General features: G+C 38.3%; 1 protein-coding gene across 3 annotated transcripts in view; it reads left to right on the plus strand.

The window, feature by feature from the left end:
* The first annotated feature begins 6,746 nt into the window (after window positions 1-6,746).
* Window positions 6,747-20,418, plus strand: part of FBXL13 (F-box and leucine rich repeat protein 13) — a 133,619-nt gene continuing 119,947 nt past the window's right edge. For all 3 annotated transcript variants that reach the window (XM_036327617.1, XM_036327619.1, XM_036327618.1), the window contains exons 1-4: window positions 6,747-6,814; window positions 7,700-7,854; window positions 9,660-9,769; window positions 13,057-13,221. In XM_036327617.1, the coding sequence (XP_036183510.1) occupies window positions 6,747-6,814; window positions 7,700-7,854; window positions 9,660-9,769; window positions 13,057-13,221 (498 nt within the window). The remainder of the gene's footprint in view (window positions 6,815-7,699; window positions 7,855-9,659; window positions 9,770-13,056; window positions 13,222-20,418) is intronic.

Consider the following 20,418-nt stretch of genomic DNA (forward strand, 5'->3'; position numbering starts at 1 on the left):
TCCTTTTTAATTTTCTCTTTTACACAGTAATAACTGACAGTAATAGAGTGTTTAATGTTTTTGAAAAAACATTTTAAAGGCCACAATATTGGTTATTAATATTGCTTTGCGTGGTTTCAGCATGCAGTCATTTTTATGGTCTCACACTACACAGTCCGGCACAACAAGGGCTGTCTGTATGTGCCTATTTATAATTATATATATTTGTTTCTGTTTATGAAAACAGAGAAGATTTACTACAGGAAACTGTAAGTCAAATAGTTATAGGAAAAATAGGAAATGTTCTCATAACAGTAGATATAAAGTTTAACTGTGTTCCAAGATGAAAGGATCAACCATTGTAAGAAGGAAACTAACTTCACAGACTTGATTCTCATTTCATAGGAAATGACATCTCCAGGTGGGCTTACTAGTTATAAGAAGAAAAAGCATCCATAGCATTAAAAACTCTTTAACACAAAGCATAACACAAAAGTAGAGAGAATGCCATCATACAGCTTCGCAATAATCAACATTTTGCCATTCTTGTTCATTATTTCCCCCTTACCCTTTTTTGCTGGAGCATTAGAGAACAAATCCCAGGAGTTGTATTATTTTACCAGTAAATACTTCAGTGTGCATCTCTAACAGGAAATTAGATTTTTAGATTACGTACCACAGTGCCATTGTCTACCTAATGAAATTGGCAATAATTCCTGAATATAATCTAGTGCTGATTGTATTCCGATATATAAATTCCATATTCAGTCCATATTCAGGTGTCCCTAATTCTCAAAAGTGCCTTTTTACATATGGCTCTAAGTTGAAATCCATACAGGGTCCACACATTGGCTTGGTTGTTATGCATCTACAATCATTCGTTCTTATTTTTCCCTATGTCATTTCTTGAATAAAAAAGATAATGTGTCATGTAAAATGTCCCACATTCTCATGGTTTCTTCCGGCATCATTTCATTTGTTCTGTTTCTTGTATTTCCTGCAAGTTGTACTTAGACCTGCACAATATTCAAGTTCTTTCCCCCCCTTATTTCCCTCTTGGTGACAAAAAGGCTGCATTGCGGGTGTTGTGTTCTTCCTAGTGCATCCCACCAAGAGGCACCCCTGGTCTGGCTGACCCACTTTTAATGAATCTTGATACTTATAAACATTAATATAATTCCTCATTTAGCTTTATCCTTCAATGTAATTTTGTTTTGATCCTTCAATGGAATATTTTTATTTCAGAATAATAATGCCACAGGGCCACTAACAATAAAACTACCTCAGTTCAAGAAAATTATGCAATTCTTTTTGCCTTGAAGATGTATATTTCCTACCAGGTATTTTCAGTAAAAAGTTAATTTTTTACCTAAATTAATTCTGTTTTTGGTACTGAAGGTCAACTTTTCTTTTAATGATGTATAACATTACATGGTGCAAAATCAAAACAATAAAATGAGAAATATTGCTTGCATTTCTCCTCTTTAGCCTCCCTATTACCTCCCTTTCTCTAGGTAACCCATTTTCATAGTTTTTAGCTTATGTCCTTCCACTGATTCTTTTTGAAAAATACTAGCAAATACACTGTATTCTCCGCCCCTCTGACTTCTTACATGGAAATAGCAGACAGTAGCCTTTTGCTTCTTGCTTTTCTCAGACATTAAAATGTCATCACACAGAGTATTGTGTATTGAAATCCTAAAGTCCAAATGGAAGATGTTGACTTAAAAGGTAAGAAAAAAGAAAAGAAAAGAAATAATTAAAAAAAAAAAGATCTTACTGATGTAACAAACATAGCTTAACTATGAAAGGAAACTGGGGTTTTAACCATTTGGGAGAAACAGACAGATCCTGTGCCCCAAACAAGAATCAACTGGTTGATAACCACATCCACTCTTGCTGGTTTGCAAAAGTATTCCTTTTCTAGATTATTCCTTTTGAGTAGATTATTATTTCCTGAGAAGGCATCAAAATAAGTATTACTGTAACCTAGAAGAAATAAAAATAAAGATGTAAAGAAATAATTAAGATATGAACTAGATTCATGTTGTTTATTTTTAGGATAAATTTAAGTGTAAAATAAGTAATAATAGTTAATGATATGGCATTTATGTATGTTTATCTGCTGTGTATGGCATTTGAGAGTTCTAAATAACATATTTGTAAGTTTTTAATTCACTTTAAATTGTTTCAGCGGTTTTATTTAATAAAAATTTGTTATAAACATTTACATGTTTAAGAAAATTTAGTTTTTCTAAGTTGTATATATTTAAATCTGTTTATTAAATAGAGCACTAACGTACAAATAGCAATGAGTGTTTCTCTCCATGCACAAAAGCCTGCTGGGCATTAAAGTCTCTTTAAAAAATTTGCAGAAGTAAAAATTAAGAAACGTGCCTGGCCAGTGTGGCTCAGTGGTTGAGCATCAACCCATGAACCAGATCATAGTTTCATTCCTGGTCAGGGCACATGCCCAGGTTGTAGGCTCGATCCCCAGTGGGGGGCATGCAGGAGGCAGCTGGTCAATTATTCTCTTTCATCATCGATGTTTCTATCTCTCCCTCTCCCTTCCTCTCTCTGAAATCAATAAAAACATATTTTTAAAAAATTAAGAAATTATATGAAAGAAAATAAAATCTCACTAGTGAAGGCAAACATATAGTAAAGCTGGTAGACCAACCACTTATAAATCTAGTGTGAAACAATTAAAATTGCAAGAAGTACTTATTTATAGTTTTAACCTTTTCTTTTCCTCTTAATGAATTTCCTTTAACAGTTCTTGCAATGCAGGTTTAGTGGTAATGAACAACTCACATTTATTTTTCATTTGAGTCTTACCAGATTCCTTATATTATACTAGATACCTCAAATACTATAGAAGTAAATCATACTTTTCTAAGGGTATGATTTAAATTATAGCCATTTTCTTATATATAATAAATGCAGTGTCTTACAAAGTTAAAAATTAATGGGACAAATTACTACTGACATTAAAGAGCCATAAATTCAGTAGCTGTAATTCATGATTTCTAATTGTATTTCATTATCTTTTCATTTATTACAAAATTTCCTCTGGTCTCATCAGCCTGGGATACAACTAATTTATTACTTCAACATTGCCACCCTTTAACTTTAGAAACCATTTCCCATGGCAGAATTTTCTCTCGAATTTCCAGACTCAAAAAAAAAACCAATCTTACAAAACAATTGGACTCTCAGAAATCGTATGGTGATACACCTTCCCCCCGCTGCCCTCTCTTCACTTATAGCCAGCAGGTGCCTGTGTGCTGCAGCCCAGGTGGGAAGTTGATGTGAGTGGTTTGTGAGGGCCCAGAAACGGCTCTCACCCTTAGGTCCTCTATACCAACGCCAAGTGGCTCTTCCACTCAGGAACTTCTCCACAAAGTTGTCCGAATCCTTTACCCTCCATTTGCAGAGGCCAGATGGCAGAGAACTGGCCTGCAACTAGGCAGCTGTCTCATCCAATCAATCTGTACATATGTGCTGAGCTCCTACTGTGTGCAATACACTGCCAGCTGGAATAAAACAGTCAGAGAACATTTTCCAACCAGAAGCCATTACCAATATACTCTACGAAGAGTACAAAGCATGCTGCGGGGGCGTCAGTGGTGAAAACTGGAAGCTGAACCACTTTACCCAGTGTACCTGCCTATGACTGATGGCTCCACCGGCCAGAGGCACTGCAGAGCTGGAGCTGGAGTGGAGCTGACGCATGCCCTGCCCCAGGGTGTGGGGGAGGGGAGAGGAGGGAGGGGAGGGAGGGGAGGGAGGGGGGGTAGGGGTGGTGATCACAGGCCTGGAGCTCCTGTTGCAGGCCAGTCCCTCGGAGTTATTCTCTTAAAGCTGTGCTTCCTTGTGGAGAAAACAACAGGGTGAGGAAAAATCATCTATTTTAATTCTATTAGTGGGTTTTTGTTGTTTTTTTCTCACTGGGAGAACAATATATGTGAAATTAAAACAATAATTTAGGGAAAGAATTACTAACAGGGAATGTTACAACTACAAAGTCTTCCAACAACAGAAACAAAACAACACTTTTATGCTGATTTAAAGAGTTGATCATTAGAAAAGTCAAGTTCAAGCGTTACTGGCTGAATTATCATTTTTCTTTTCAAAGTCATTACTACCACAATGACTATTCATTTGATTGTGTAACATATTTATATTCTATGAACTATGCCATTTATTGTAGATATTTATATAGCACTTTTCAGGTTGTATCGTCTAAAGAGAAGTTTAGGCTTAAGAAATTGAGGGATCAGCAGCAGAGCTGAAAAATAGTAACGTAGATGAAATTGTCTTTGCTTCTGCCACCTCATTCCGTTTTTGGTTTTATCTTTCCTGCTATGATATCCCTAATACTCTTACTTTACTGATCTGGATTCCTCCCCCTACATCGTACCCCAACATCAGAGTTTAGCAGAATTTAGTAAAGATGACTTCAGTGGTTTACATTATCCCTCATCACAAGAATAATTTGCAAGTCACTGATCATCAGAGAGATGCAAATTAAACCGACAGTGAGGTATCACCTCACACCTGTCAGAATGGCTGCCATCAACAAGTGACAAGTGCTGTGAGAATATGGGGAAAAGGGAACCCTAGTGCACTGCTGGTGGGAATGCAGACTGGTGCATCCATTATGGAAAACAGTATGGAGTTTCCTCAAAAAATTAAATATGGAATTGCTGTTTGACCCAGTGTTGCCATTTCTAGGAATATATACTGAAAGACCCAAAACGCTAATCAGAAAGAATGTATGCATCCCTATGTTCATAGCAGCGCAATTTACAATAGCTAAGATCTGGAAACAGCCCACGTGCCCATCAGTAGATGAGTGGATAAAAAAGCTGTGGTACACTTACACCATGGAATACTAGGCAGCAGTAAAAAAGAAGGATCTCTTACCCTCTGAGACAGCATGGAGGGACCTGGAGAGTATTATGCTAAGTGAAATAAGCCAGTCAGAGAAAGACAAGTATCACATATCTCACTCATGTGTGGAATGTAATGAACAAAATAAACTGATGAACAAAATAGATCCAGAGACATAGAAGCATGGAACAGACTGTGGAATCTCAGAGGGAAGTTGGAAGTGGGTGGATGGGTGGGAAGAGATCAACCAAAGGACTTGTATGCATATATGCATAACCCATGGGCACAGACAATAGGTTGATAAAGGCCTGGGGTGGGGAGGAGGTGGGGGCGGGCTAGAAGGGATCAATGGGGGAAAATGAGGACACATGTAATACTTTCAACAATAAAGATTTAATTTTAAGAAAGGAGTAATTTGGCCCTAGCTGGTTTGGCTCAGTGGATAGAGCATCGGCCTGTGGACTGAAGGATCCCAGGTTTGATTCCGGTCAAGGGCACATGCCTGGGTTGTGGGCTCGATCCCCAGTGGGGAGTGTGCAGGAGGCAGCTGATCAATGATTCTCTGATTTCCAAATGGCACTGAACATGAAGCAGACTATCAGGGGGCCCGAGGGTTTTTGTTGTATGCCCGAAATAAATTCATGAATAACATTTGTTTGCTGTATCTATTAACAAAGATGTACAGCAATGTGCAAAGGTGAAAAAGGGTTGCCTTAGAAAAGTAGAATTCAGAATTCTGGGAAGTTGCAACAGATATGAACCAAACATCTCTACACCAAATAGATACGACCACCTGTTTGTGTACTTGTATGATAAAGAGGGTGGCAATAGCATTGGAGAAAACATACAGCATTAAGCACTTTACAGTAGCCATGTACATATAATAAGCGTGTCAATGTGTTAAAGAATGGACAGGAGGTACAGATGATTTCAATCATCCTTAGCCTTTCCCACATATTAATGTGTATTATTATAAATAGTTGCAAGTGATAAATTTGCATCTTTTTCAGTGTACACTTTTAATATACACGGTGTTCTATTTCTGCTTGGTAATTTCTGTATGCTTTATTTATTTATTTAAAATATATTTGATTGATTTTTTACAGCGAGGAAGGGAGAGGGATAGAGAGTTAGAAACATCAATGAGAGAGAAACATCGATCAGCTGCCTCCCCCACACCCCCTACTGGGGATGTGCCCACAACCAAGGTACATGCCCTTGACCGGAATTGAACCCGGGACCCTTCAGTCCACAGGCTGACGCTCTATCCACTGAGCCAAACCAGTTATGGCTGTATGCTTTTTTAAAAAGAAAAATCTCATTTTATACTCCTGAGAAGGCAAAATCACCCAGTTTAATAGTGACAGAGTGACCAGCAGAGTCACAGCTTTATAATCCTGTCAATATAGCTGCTAATAATAATGCCATAGTACTTACCTTAATGCTTTAAAGTAAGTGCAATATAATGGGAAATTTTAAAGCTGTGACTTTATCTTTTAAAATGTGGAAAGAGATCAACCAATGAACTCATATGCATAAATGCATAACCCGTGGACACAGACAAAGGTGGTGAGGGCCTTGGGATGGGGGTGGGAGCCGGTTGGAAGAGGTAAATGGGTGAAGAAGAGGACTTATGTAATACTTTCAACAATAAAATTAAAAAAAAAATAGGCAATAGGCATACACAATAAAATTCCAAAATATGTAAATGGCAAAGAATTCTTCCAGTTGGTTCCCCTTCTCCCTGCCGGGTTATGCTCCCCAGATGCAACCATTGCTCGCATTTTCCTGGGGACCTCCCAGAGGTGGCCCGCGTTTATTTCTAATATTTGTTTTATTTATTTGTTTGTTTGTTTATTTATTTATTTTAGATGACTCCAGACTTGATGATAAAAGCATGCACTTTTTACACTGGACATTTAGTAAAGAGCCACTTCAGGTACGAACGTGAGTTTTTATATACTATTTCTTCCTCTTTGTGTTCTTATTCTTGATAGTCTCCATATGGAGAAAAGCTCACTTTTGGCCAGATGTGCTGATTTTATCTCTAGTTATAGTTACTTAAAATATGTTCTTTATTTCTTCAAGGTATCACTTTGTCTTTTTCATCTATAATAATAAAAGCATAATGTGCTAATTAGACCGGATGTCCTTCCAGACGACCTTCCGGATGAAGCCGGGGCTGCGAGGGCCGAGGCGGAGGTGGCCGCCGTGGTGGCAGGGGCCGAGCCCCTTGCAAGAATTTTGTGCATCGGGCCTCTAGTTTTTAAGTAAAACTCCAAAATTGAAAATAGAGGTCCATAATTCTCTTATCTGGAACCCTTGGAGCCAGATGTGTTTTGGAATTGAGATTCCTTTAAGAGATAATTTAGACAGGTAATCTCTGTATAGACCATGGTTATTATATAACATTTTAGTGGTGTCTGGGGCAGCACATTGGAACAAAACATATTTGAATATATTAGTATTTCTATAGTCAGATAGATATATACTCTAACTGTGAAATGAAGAAAGACGTTGACCAGCCATGTGTCAGATGCAGAGAGATTTTGATGCAAAATTACCCTAGACCAGGTCTAGTTTTGCCTCTATATAGGTTATGAAAAAAACGTTTGGATTTAAGAGTTTTCTGGGCTTCAGAAATGTAGACAAGGGAAGTGCAAGCTCAAAGAAAATGCAAGGACCGTCTAGAACTAAAGCAATAAAAATAATTTATTTCTGTGCTGTGGTTTTTGAGGAGGTATTACTTTTTCTCCCTCTCAATTTATTTAGTAATATATTGCCATAACATTAAAATATTATTTTCTCTATTTTCTTCCTATAGCAGTTGGAAAGACATAGCAATTCCTCGCATAAGGGAAGAAGACATTATAGCTAAAAAAATGGAAATAGCAATTAAATATGACAATTTAAAACTTCAAAAATACGTATTTTATCCCTGGCACTCTTATGTGAAAAGTCTAAAAGAACAAATTAAAGGTAAATCCTTACACAGTAGCAATTATTTTCTATATCCCCGTATTCAAAGAATAAAAAAATAATAGTTAAGCATAATTTATACTAAAGAATTCATTATTATTATTATTAAAAATATATTTTATTTTTTCCATCACCATTTATTCTCCCTGTACCTTCCTCCCCCTCCCCTCCCCCCCACAATCACCACACTGTTGTCCATGTTCACAAGTTCTTTCTCTTTGTTTTTCTTTTTTGCTCAATCCTTCCACCCTGCAGCCCCCCGGAGCTGTCAGCCTGCTCTCTATCTAGAAGTCTGTCTCTATTGATAATTTATTATTTTTATGTCTAAAGAATTGTCATGAAACATAAAGCCACTAATTTAAAGTATTTAATAAGATTTGTCTCAAGGCATATTTTAAATAAAATTCTATATGTATTTTTGTGATGTACACACATATATAAATATAAATATAAATATAAATATAAATATAAATATAAATATAAATATAAATATAAATATAAATGTAAATAGGGACCTACTATGACCTTCCTTTACATAACAAAGAGCTGGTATATTATAGATAGGTTTCAAAATTGACTATCTTTTGTAGAGAGCTCTGCATTCTTTATAGATACTGCATTTAATGGATACATGAGGAAACCTAAAGAAAAATAAATTTCTTCTGCTTAAATCCTTGATGGTTGTAATGAGAGGACAGTGCATGTATGTAATCTTAAGAGCAGGGATAGAGAACTGTAGCCTCTTAGATTTTGTCCCGCTCCCCAGAGACTGCTTGTTTGTGGCTGCTGCAAATCACAAGAATCATGCCCCCTGGAGGGCTGCTGTCACAGTAGAGCCTCTGAAGGTTTTAACACCAGGGGAATGGGCTCTAAAACAGCCACTGCCCTCTGTGAGCGGAGTCCCCAGGCCTGCCTCAGTCATCCTCCTTCCTGGCCCCCTGAACTTTGAACCCCTAGCTCAAATATATATATCAGTCTATTTAATCATAGGGCATTTCACTAAATCAAAATACTACTTCATGCCCTAGTCAGTTTGGCTCAGTGGATAGAGTGTTGGCCTGCAGACTGAAGGGTCCCAGGTTTGATTCTGTTCAAGGGCACGTGCCCAGGTTGCGGGCTCGATCCCCAGTAGGGGGTGTGCAGGAGGCAGCCAATCAATGATTCTCTCTCATCATTGATGTTTCTATCTTTTCCTCTCCCTTCCTCCCTGAAATCAATAAAAATATATTAAAAAAAAATACTACTTCATGATTGTATTTCTATGAATAAATTTGGAAGTTCTTTTTAAAAAAATAATTTTATTAATTTTAGAGAGAGGAAGGGAGAAGGAGAAAGAGATAGAAACATCAATGCTGAGAGGGAATCATTGATCGGTTGCCTCCTGCACGCCCCCTACTGGGGCCTGAGCCACAACCCAGGCATGTGCCCTGACCGGAATCCAACTGTGACCTCCTGCTTCATAGGTCGATGCTCAACCACTGAGCCGTGCTGGCCATGCAGAAGTTCTGGTTTTATAAAGAACACATTTGTTTAAAAAATAAATTATCATATTTGTGTATATACATATTGACATTTTATTTACATCTATTACATCTTAATTTCTAAGGGAAAGGTGATATTTAAAGTTTAATAAAGTCTCAGGAGTACTATCTACTGCATAAAAAATAATTAATTTCAGATGTAATTAAAACCAAACAAAAACTATTAGATACAACATTAGTTCATATTATAAACATGATAGAATATTAAATACTTTTTTGGAAACAGTTTTAGCTATATACAGTAATCTAATAAATTTTCTTTAGATGTGCTATTGCGGATACAACAGATATTCCACAATAAGAAGCTAATAATAATACTACATAAATGGAGGGATAAAGCAATATATCAAAGTAAAAAGAGAGAAGAAGAGCTGGTATGGTATACTAGAAACTTAAATTTTTTAGAAACTAAATTTTGCTGTTATATTGATGTTGCCTTGGGTAATAATGCTATGTGTGAAAAATACTAAAATCTTGACTATTATGTGCTTTTGATGTAGGTCTTTGTTCTTTTAACGTAATAACTTAAATTTCACTTCAGCTATCCAAAATATTTCCTAATAAATTCTGTTGTTTCATTTCAACTATAAACATCAAGAAATTTTTTTAAATATTTTGTCTAAACTTATTGGTAAAGACACTAAGAATTTTGTTTAAACATGTATTTAAATAGATATAGATATGTAACATGGAAGAGAAACTATTTGATATGATTACAATAGAGAAATAAGTGATAAAAATGGAATAGATTTATTTTTCTAGATAAGATTAGATTGCTATTTATTCTTTTTCATCATTCAATTTAATAAATTATAATCTTAACATTAAATTACTTTTAAATGGCTGAATTGCTAAGGTTATTTATTATTATTTTTTAATATTTTTATTGCTTTCAGAGAGGAAGGGAGAGGAAGAGAGAGAGATGGAAATATCAATGATGAGAGAGAATCACTGATTGGCTGCCTCCTGCATGCCCCCTACTGGGGATCAAGCCCACAACCTGAGCACGTGCTCTTGACCAGAATCGAACCTGGGACCCTTCAGTCCGCAGGCCGATGCTCTGTCCACTGAGCCAAATCGGCTAGGGTGTAATAAATTATAATCTTAATATTAAATTACTTTTAAATGGCTGAATTGCTAAGCTTAAATGATCATTCTTAACTGGACACCCACTAGCAATTAAAGCAATCAAAATAGAGGACCGAAGCAAACTACTCCAACTTTAAAAATATCTCTAGGGAGCTTAAGTTATTAATATATTATTATTTAATACTAGAGGCCTGGTGCACGGCATTCGTGCACTGAGGGGCAAGGGGGGTCCCCTCAGCCTAGGCATCCCCTGAGGGGTCCTTAGTGCTGCCATAGAGGCAGGAGAGGCTCCCGCCACCGCCACTGTGCTTGCCAGTCATGAGCCAGGCTTCTGGCTGAGCAGTGCTCCCCCTGTGGGAGCACACTGATCACCAGGGGGCAGCTCCTGCGTTGAGCATCTGCCCCCTGGTGGTCAGTGCGCGTCATAGCGACTGGTTGTTCCACTGGTCGATTTGCATATTAGCCTTTTATTATATAGGATTTTAGAATAGTCACAGTATTTCCTGAGGTTAGACAGAAACATGCTGAAAATGTTTGTAGTTACATTGTTTAGTAGGTAATATTTTATTAATATCCTTTGAAATGAAAAGCAGAGATAAAAAAAAAGGAAAATTGGAAGGGATTAAACCTTCTGTTTTGTGCTTGCCCCTGAGGAAGGCAGGATCGATGCCTCCCACCCCAAACTGCTTCAGATGTAGAGACTGATGCTCCTGCACACTTACAAAGAGAGAGCCTGAAAAGATGGATTACTCACCTGACGGTGCTAGCGTCTGTGGTGGGATGAGATGTCTGCGGCATAGTTCCCGCTCCCTAGAAGTTTATCACCTCCTGGCATTGAATTGGTTGCAGGATATCCTCTAGCATTTGCCTTGTGTGGGCTACATTTTCAACCTTGCCAGTTAAACAGTTACACCGCGGGTACCACTGTTTTAAGTCTGCTCATTCAGTGTTTTCCACCACTTGGGGTCCTAAGATAGAGTTTTGACCCCAGGCCCCCTAGTCTGACCATTGCTTGTCTAATAGGGAAGTAGGTAACTGTACAAGACCAATCAGCCCCTGTCTACTCCCCAGAAACTGAACTTTCCTAAGAGCAGACAGGATTGTTCTCTTATGCATCGCCATACACTGAGCACAAAGTTTTGCACACAGTAGATATATATCCTATATAATAAAAAGCTAATAATGCAAATTGACCGAACGGCAGAAGACCGGTCACTATGACGCACACTGACCACCAGGGGGCAGACGCTCAATGCAGGAGCTGCCCCCTGGTGGTCAGTGCGCTCCCACAAGGGGAGCCGCTCAGCCAGAAGCCCTGAGCCTGGCTCGCTGCTGGAGAGCGCAGCAGCGGAGGCAGGAGCCTCTCCCACCTCTTGGGGCAGTGCTAAGGATGTCGAATTCCGGTTTAGGCCCCAAGGGCTCCTGGACTGCGGGAGGGCGCAGGCCGGGTTGAGGGAACCTTGAGTGCACGAATGTTGTGCACCCGGCCTCTAGTTACGATATAATAATGCCTATTATATATAAAATAATAGCATTATCCTTAATGTGGCTGTGGATTATAGTGCAGTTAATTAGGTTAATAAGACGTTTTCTTTTAGTTAATAAGACGTTTTCTTTTAGTTAATAAGACGTTTTCTTTTAGCTGTGTGATTCCTTGCCCTCACAAGCATCCTGCCTGCACCTAGGTGGAGTGAGGATGGCGGGTGTGTGCTGGGAGGAGAATGAGAGAACATTTCCGTGTGCTCGCTTTCCAACGCATACTCTTACTTAGGCTCTGATAAGTACATATATTAACACAAAAGTGTGTGTGTGTGTGTGTGTGTGTGTGTGTGTGTGTATGTGTGTGTGTGTGTGTGTGAAGAGGTCGAACACTTATTTACCCTAAAGGCTTTTCCCTTTATTATGCAGTTTTCAGGACTGTTTGGAAAGTTAAAATTGGGAATTTCTGTAATGATAAGTCAGGCAAATCCCCAAATTCTTTATTTCTGACTCTCCTTTTTATTTCTGTGCTACCTCCCTCCCTTTATGCTGCAAATACAGGTCCTATTGTTTTTAGAAATTTGACACTCTGGGTTTCAGCTTCCTTGTTTATAAAAGAGGATGTTGGGCCACATCTTTTGGAAAAAAGTATTTTTATTGATTTTAGAGAGAGAGAAAGGGAAAGGGAGAGAGAGCAACATAGATGAGAGAGACACATCACTGATCCACTGCCTCCTGCACAGCCCCTGCTGGGATCGAGCCTGCAACCCAAGCGTGTAACCTGACCGGTAATCAAACCAGTGACCTTCTTGGCGCATGGGTGGATGCTTAACCACTGAACCACAAAGGCCGGCTGGACCATATGTTCAAGGTGGCTGTCTGTGCCAATGTTGTATGACAACTAATGGAAATGATCTATAATGCTTTGGTGGTTCAGAGAATATTAAAAATGCCTGGATAATGATAATTTATGTACTGATGGTGATAATGTTTGATAGGTGCTATCATTGTGTCAAGCTTTGTACTTTATTTATATCATCTCATTTAACCCTTACAACAATTTCATGGAATTTCTAAATTGTTTTCATGGCAGTTGTTAAAACATGAAGTTCAATTGAAAAAATGGAGAAACAGGATTAGAAGCAGAGGTGCTGTTGAAGAAATCGTTTCTGCTGAATACATTCGGCCTGCAGACTATTTTGCAGCTAAAATTACTGAATGTGACCTTACACAGTTACCAGAAAGAGCAATATTGCAGGTTTGTATGAATTTATGTCTTAACTAGTTATTTTCACAATGTTTGTTCAAAGAGTGGTTTTATGAACCTTACATGAATGATGGAAGCCATATTTTGAGGAAATATTTTTTATAATTAGCTGTTGGCTATCTCATTTTATGGAGGCTATACATACATTTGGAAGCTATCAGATAAATATGACAATAAAAAATGAAGAAATTAAAGCTGTAGGAAATAAGAATGAAAACAATGTTTTTCATTTCTCCTTCAAACATATATTGCCATTTAAGGTGCAACAGATTTTAGGTACATGGCAATCAGCCGAGGAGGGAGCTGGGCGGCGAGGAATGGGGGGTGCATAACTGCCCACACCTCATCAAACAGGCTTCCTCCAATCACGAGCCTTATTGTGACTGACATCAGCTGATGCCATAATTGGAGGTGGAGGTGGAGTGTGTGCAGACGCAACAGGGATGCGAGCGTTCTGAGCCCATAAAGATATCAAAAAACATAATGAAATGAATAAAACTAAAAAAAAAAAAAAGACTGTACCCTTTTATGTAATGATGTTTACTTTGAATTTATATTAGTTCACACAAACACTCCATCCATGCTTTTGTTCCGGCCCTCCGGTCCAGTTTAAGAACCCATTGTGGCCCTCGAGTCAAAAAGTTTGCCCACCCCTGGCCTAGGTGGTCCTCTGCTTTGTTCCCTAGAAAGATTGCAGGGAAGAAGTGAGCCATGCTGTTAGGTCACCGGAAAATCAGAGAAAAGGGGGGCTGTGGAGACAGGATCAGGGGGTTTGCCCAGGATGAGCTGCCACTGCCTGCTGCCCCCTGGTGGCAAGTCTTGTGGGGATCTTTAGAGGTTAGAAGAAAGTAAAAATGTCATGCCTGACAGTTTCTAGAAGCTGGAAAAGGACAAGAAGTGGATTCTTTTTAGAGCTTCCAGAAGGAATGCGGCCCCGACAACATCATTTCAGCTCATTGAGATCTGCTCAGACTTCTGACCTCCAGGACTGCAAGATAAACTTGTGTGTTAAGCCACTAAATTTGTGGAAACTTGTTACAGCAGCAGTAAGAAAAGCCCAATACGATAGGATATACTCTATCTATTTCCATTTGGAACATTACTTGCCCAAACTGACATGTCGACTGTGAAGTGCATTTATTTAAAGCCTGGCTCATCTGACCCAAAAGTCTGTGCTCCTCTGCTCTGTTGCACAAGCTCTGCTCTTATTAAAGGATGACCCTGTGGCCCTAACTGGTTTGGCTCAGTGGAGAGCGTCGGCCTGCGGGCTCAAGGGTCCCAGGTTCGATTCCAGTCAAGGGCATGTATCTTGGTTGCGGGCATATACCCAGTAGGGGGTGTGCAGGAGGCAGCTGATCGATGTTTCTCTCTCATTGATGTTTCTAACTCTCTATCCCTCTCCCTTCCTCTCTGTAAAAAATCAATAAAATATATTAAAAAAAAAAAAAAAAAGGATGACCCTGTGGACTTTTCTCTTGAATGATTAAAAAAAAAAGTTCATGCCTGAGAACAGGCATGGGTGTGCTCCAGAGAGAGCCTGCCCAGCATCATTTGTCTTGAGGGGTTTTTAATCTCTCTTCTGGGGGCCAGAATCTTAGGGGAGGGCTTCAGCAGAATATTCATCAGCTTTCTAGGTGCGTTTTAAATATGCCAGTGCCTCAAAATGAGTGTATGAGGGAGTTTGGGATCATCCTCCGGTCAGCTTCACTGCTTTGCTTTTATCTTGGGTCTGTCTGTCTGTAATTGGGTTTTGTTATTCGTTCCCCTGACTTCATCCATCCTTGGGTTTAGTGGCCACAAATGGCATGAATTGGGTCTCTGTTCTCTACTTCCCTGACCAGGGTGATTTAAGCTCTTTAATCTTTAGGCAGAGAGGAGAGGTATAAACCACTTGCTCTCAAGTGTCCTTGGTTAGGGAAGATAAGGCCTTGCGATTCACTAGCTGGCCGTAAACTGGTTAAATTGTTTGGCCTTAATTTTCTTGTCTCAGTTTTCTCATTCCACTCGCCCAGGAATTTTCCTAGCTTCTTGCTATCGTGCCTCAATATCATGTCATGGGTTACGATCCTGCTTCCGGTCCCTTCTTCCAGCCGGGTTTCCCCCCTCCACTTCCATGTGGAATGATGTAGAGGCCCTTGGGGATATAAGACTTACAGAGTCTGCCAGAGTGCTCAAACAGGCGCTAGAAAAGAACAAGACTTTTGTGTTAAGTTTTTGCCTTTTTCAGGAGGAACAGCTGAGGATCTCAGAAATTAAATGACATCCCCAAAGTCACATAACTATAACTCTGCAACCAGAACCTGGTTTCCCTACATCGTTGGCTAGAATTATAGCCTCTATATCATTTTGTTTTTCTTCTGGAGAATTCTAAGGAAATGCAATATATATATATATGAATGAATATTTTACTCTTAAGACAAAAACAATAATTAAAAAACCACTATATATCTGTTTAATTGTACTACCCTTACACAAATATGAGTAATTGTGTTTCTTTTTAAAATGACTGAATTTTGATATGATATTAAAGCACAGCATTACTTTTGGAGATATTCTTAAATTTTTCTCAACATAATAAATTGGTAATGTCCATTAAAAATGCATAGGTAGCTCAGCTGGTGTGGCTCAGCAGTTGAGCATCAACCCATAAGCCAAGAAGTTGCTGGATTGATTCCTGGTCAGGGCACATGCCTGGGTTGTGGGCTTGATTCCTGCTAGGGGTGTGCAGGAAGCAGACTATTGATGTTTCTCTCTCAGTCTCTCTCTCTCTCTCTCTCTCTCTCTCTCTCTCTCTCTCTCTCTCTCTCTCTCTCTCTCTCTCTCTCTCTCTCTCCCTCTCCTCTCTGTTCTCTCTGAAATAAATAAAAACATACTTTAAAAAATGCATAGGTAATAAAAGAGTGTATTTATAGAATAGTGTAAAACTAGAAATCAATGATTCTAACACTCATGCCCTGAACAGTTGATTTTGTTAAGCTTATTTTTGCAATAGATTTGCAAAGTTAATTTTTAAATCAAAGTTTTAAAATAGGATTTAGTTTGGTGGCTTCTCTGGTCAACTAATTCTCAGGGAATTGAGAAACAAAGGTGTAAAAGCAGAAAAATATAATGTGAGTTGGATTTAATTTTATTTAAAAATTTGGAAGTATTAGTTTTTAAAATAAATGGAAATTTGTACATTTAGGTTGCCTGATGTTTTGAAGAAATAATTAAAAACAGCAATCTGGAATGGGATACAATTTGAACTTGGAAAACACATTTAAACTGTAGGCTTGCTTTTTGATCCAGTTACATCAACTCATGAAAACAAGTCAGGTTCTGTTTTATAATAATTTTTCTTAATATCACTTAGTGATGAGGAAAGGCTGTTTAGTTAGCAGATGCTAGGGCTCATACACTATCAGTCAAACTCAGAGCTTGTGGGAGGGTTGGCAAAGAACATTTTCCATGAAAAAGCAAGTTTTTTGTGTTGTTTTTTTTTTTCGTATGTGTGTAATTTGACAAGGCATACAGAGAAAGCCTTATGTTGATGAATTTGGAAAGTCTAACTAATGTTGTTAAGTAATGTAGTTGTCTTAAAATGTAAAGTTGCTTGATTAGTTTAAAAATATAAGCAGCGTCTTAGGGCTTTCATTTTATTTTATTTTATTATTTTTTTAAAAAAATATATTTTATTGATTTTTTACAGAGAGGAAGGGAGAGAGAGATAGAGAGTTAGAAACATTGATGAGAGAGAAACATTGATCAGCTGCCTCCTGCACATCTCCCACTGGGGATGTGCCCGCAACCCAGGTACATGCCCTTGACTGGAATCGAACCTGGGACCTTTCAGTCTGCAAGCCGACGCTCTATCCACTGAGCCAAACCGGTTTCGGCAAGGCTTTCATTTTAAACTACAACTTTTGTGTGTTTGTAAAACATATATAGCATGTGGACTTGCAAAAAGTTATAAAATCACCTTCAGATTTTATAGTGTTGATGACTCATCTTCCTTGGGGAAAAAAAAATTCAAAACCCTGGATAGCTATTAAAACTCAACCCATGTTGTAGGAGAAGAACCAGATGGTTCAGATCTTTTGGATTAAATTACTTAGAACTGCTAAACAAAAGAGTATTCTCAATGAGTTTTTGAATCCATGTTTTGATAACCTCAGGGGTCAGTCTGACCTCAATTCAACAAAGCAGAGAGCGGTTCCAGGTTTCACCGGTGTGTACGGTGTGAGCTACAGATAGGGAGGGTTCCAAACCACATTGCCTATGAGGCAACTGTGTGTGTGCTGGCTTGGCCTGTGGAATGGGTGAAAAAGCAGATGAAGCAAAATATCTGAAAATTGCTTTAGCATCGGTTTATTTTTGGTAGAGGATTGCTCTGCCCATAGACCTTGCCTTCATCATGTCAGTAATCAGGAATTCTATCTAAATGAAGTAGTTTATAAATGATCTTGCTGTCACATTTTAATGACGTGTAAATTGTACAAGATGCTACATTAATTTTAGCAAGAACCACCCTTGTGAAATGATACATCCACTTGTAGGATGAAAAACTGTATCACAGAAAGAGGCACACGGACAGAGACAGTGCGCTCTGGAGTCAGGGTGGCTGACTCTGTCACCAGCTGTGGGACTTCAGGCCTGTTGCTCAATCTCGTTGTTTCTAAACTGTCTGATTTGTAATGGGATAATGATGATATCTCTTGCATTTGCGATTGTGAGGATTAAATGTATTCATATACATGAAGTGCTTAGAACAATGCCCGGCATGTGGTAATTTCTCAGTAGAAATCACTGTTATTAGCATGTTGAATTAGATGACTGAATGATGAAGCCACTGATGGGAAGTCATGAAGACTGGCTTCTGAACTTAGCCCCGCTGGCTTGCTGACTTCCCACAGGACATCTAGCTTCTCTCAATCTCCGTTTAAAGCAGTGGTTCTCAACCTTCCTAATGCCGCGACCCTTTAATGCAGTTCCTCATGTGGTGGTGACCCCCCAACCATAACATTATTTTCGTTGCTACTTCATAACTGTAATTTTGCTACTGTTATGAATCGTAATGTAAATATCTGATCTGCAGGATGTATTTTCATTGTTACAAATGGAACATAATTAAAGCCTAGTGATTAATCACAAAAACAATATGTAATTATATATGTGTTTTCCGATGGTCTTAGGCGACCCCTGTGAAAGGGTCGTTCGACCCCCAAAGGGGTCCCGACACACAGGTTGAGAACCGCTGGTTTAAAGACTTTGAAAATCCCTAACAAAGAGAACGTACTTGTAGTTTCTTCTGTAAATGAGAGGAGGGCGGGTTAGATGGCCTCTATGATTATTCTAGCTTTAAACATCTCTAAATCTTGGCTGGAAACTAGCATCCCAGCAGAGGAAAATGTCAGGAGTGAATGCAAAAAATCCTGGAGCGCTTTGCTCATATTCTTGTCCCTGCTTGTAACGCTTTTCCATCCCACTGTTAGCTTGACTAGGTCTTTCTCGTTCTTTACATCTCAGCTTAAATGCCACCCATCAAAGTGACCTCTCTTAACTACCCAATCTAAAATGAATGCCTGCTATAATGCCTGGCTCTTTTCCTTCATAGCACTTCTCATTGTAAATAGCTATTGATTTTTAGCAACACTTTTGTTTTTTTGTCTGCCCTTCTAAATTATATGTTTTGAGATTTTAGGAATTACATTTGTTTTAATTACTTATTGATCCTCGGCACCTAAGAGATTGGCACAAGCAAGCACTCAATCAAGATTTTATTTCATTTATTTAACCATTATATTGGATGCCTATAATGTACAAAGCGATGTTTCAGGCATTGGGGAAATAGCAGTGGATTAGACAAATAGCCTTGTTCTTATATGTTAGTGTGAGAAATCAGATAGTAAATAAGTAAATAAACACACAAGAACATGTCATGAAGAATTAATGCTATGTAGAAAATAAATTGGGTTAAAGGATGAACACCTTTACCAAAAGGAACAGCAAACAAAAAGGCAAAAAAAGCAAAAATAAGTGGTTCCTTGCTCAACAAAGAAATATTTTGTACTAATTAAATTTCTTGGCTATCCCATGGAAAATGTGCTTCTTATTTTTTCTTTTAATTTCTTTTAATAAGATATTGATATGCTTAATAAAAGTATTATGCAAATTAAAGGCAAACAAGTGGGACTAGATCAAACTAAAAACTAGACAAGTGGGACTAGATCAAACTTCTGCACAGCAAAGGAAATCATAAAAAAATGAAGGGCTACCTACCAAATGGGAGAAAATATTTTCAAATCATATATCTGATAAGGGGTTAATATCCAAAATATACAAAGAACTCTTACAACTCAATAGTAAAAAATCTAAAACAAACCAACTTAAAAATGGGCAGAAGATCTCAATAGACATTTGTCCAAAGAAGACACACAGATCACCAACAGACACAAGAAAAGATGCTCAACATCACTAATCAGCAGGGAAATGCGAATCAAAGCTACAATATCCACACCTGTCAGAATGGATAGTGCCAAAAAGACAGCAAAAAAGTGTTGGTGAGGATGTGAAAAAAGGAAGACCCTATGCATTATTGGTGAGAATGTAAATTGGTGTAGCCACTATGGAAAACATTATGGAAGTTCTTCAAAAAATTAAAAATAGAACTATCATATGATCCAGAAATTCCACTTGTGGGTAGTAATCTGAAGGAAATTAAAACATTAACACAAAAAGATATATGTGCCCTGATGTCTACTGCAGCTACAATAGCCAAGATTTGGAAGCAACCTAAATGTCCTCTGATAGCTGAAGAGATAAAGAAGATGTGCTATATACACACAATGGAATATTATTCTGCCATATAAAGAATGAAATCTTGCCATTGGTGATAATATGAATGGGTCTTGAGGGCATTATGCTAAGTAAAATAAGTCAGAGAAGGACCAATATTGTGTGATATAAACAAAAACTAAAACCAAAAACCCAACTCATAGATGCACAGAGAATAGGTAGGTAGTTGCTAGAGGTGGCGGGTGGGTGAAATTGGTAAAGGGAGTCAAAAGTAAAAACTTCTGGTTATAAAATAAATAAGTCATGGGGATGTAATATACAGCATGGTGATGTCATGGGGATGTAATATACAGCATAGTGACGATAGTTAATAATACTGTATTGTATGTTGGAAAGTCGCTAAGGGAGTAGACC

This window comes from Myotis myotis, unplaced genomic scaffold, assembly GCF_014108235.1.
Source record: "Myotis myotis isolate mMyoMyo1 unplaced genomic scaffold, mMyoMyo1.p scaffold_m19_p_11, whole genome shotgun sequence".
Taxonomy (NCBI): domain Eukaryota; kingdom Metazoa; phylum Chordata; class Mammalia; order Chiroptera; family Vespertilionidae; genus Myotis; species Myotis myotis.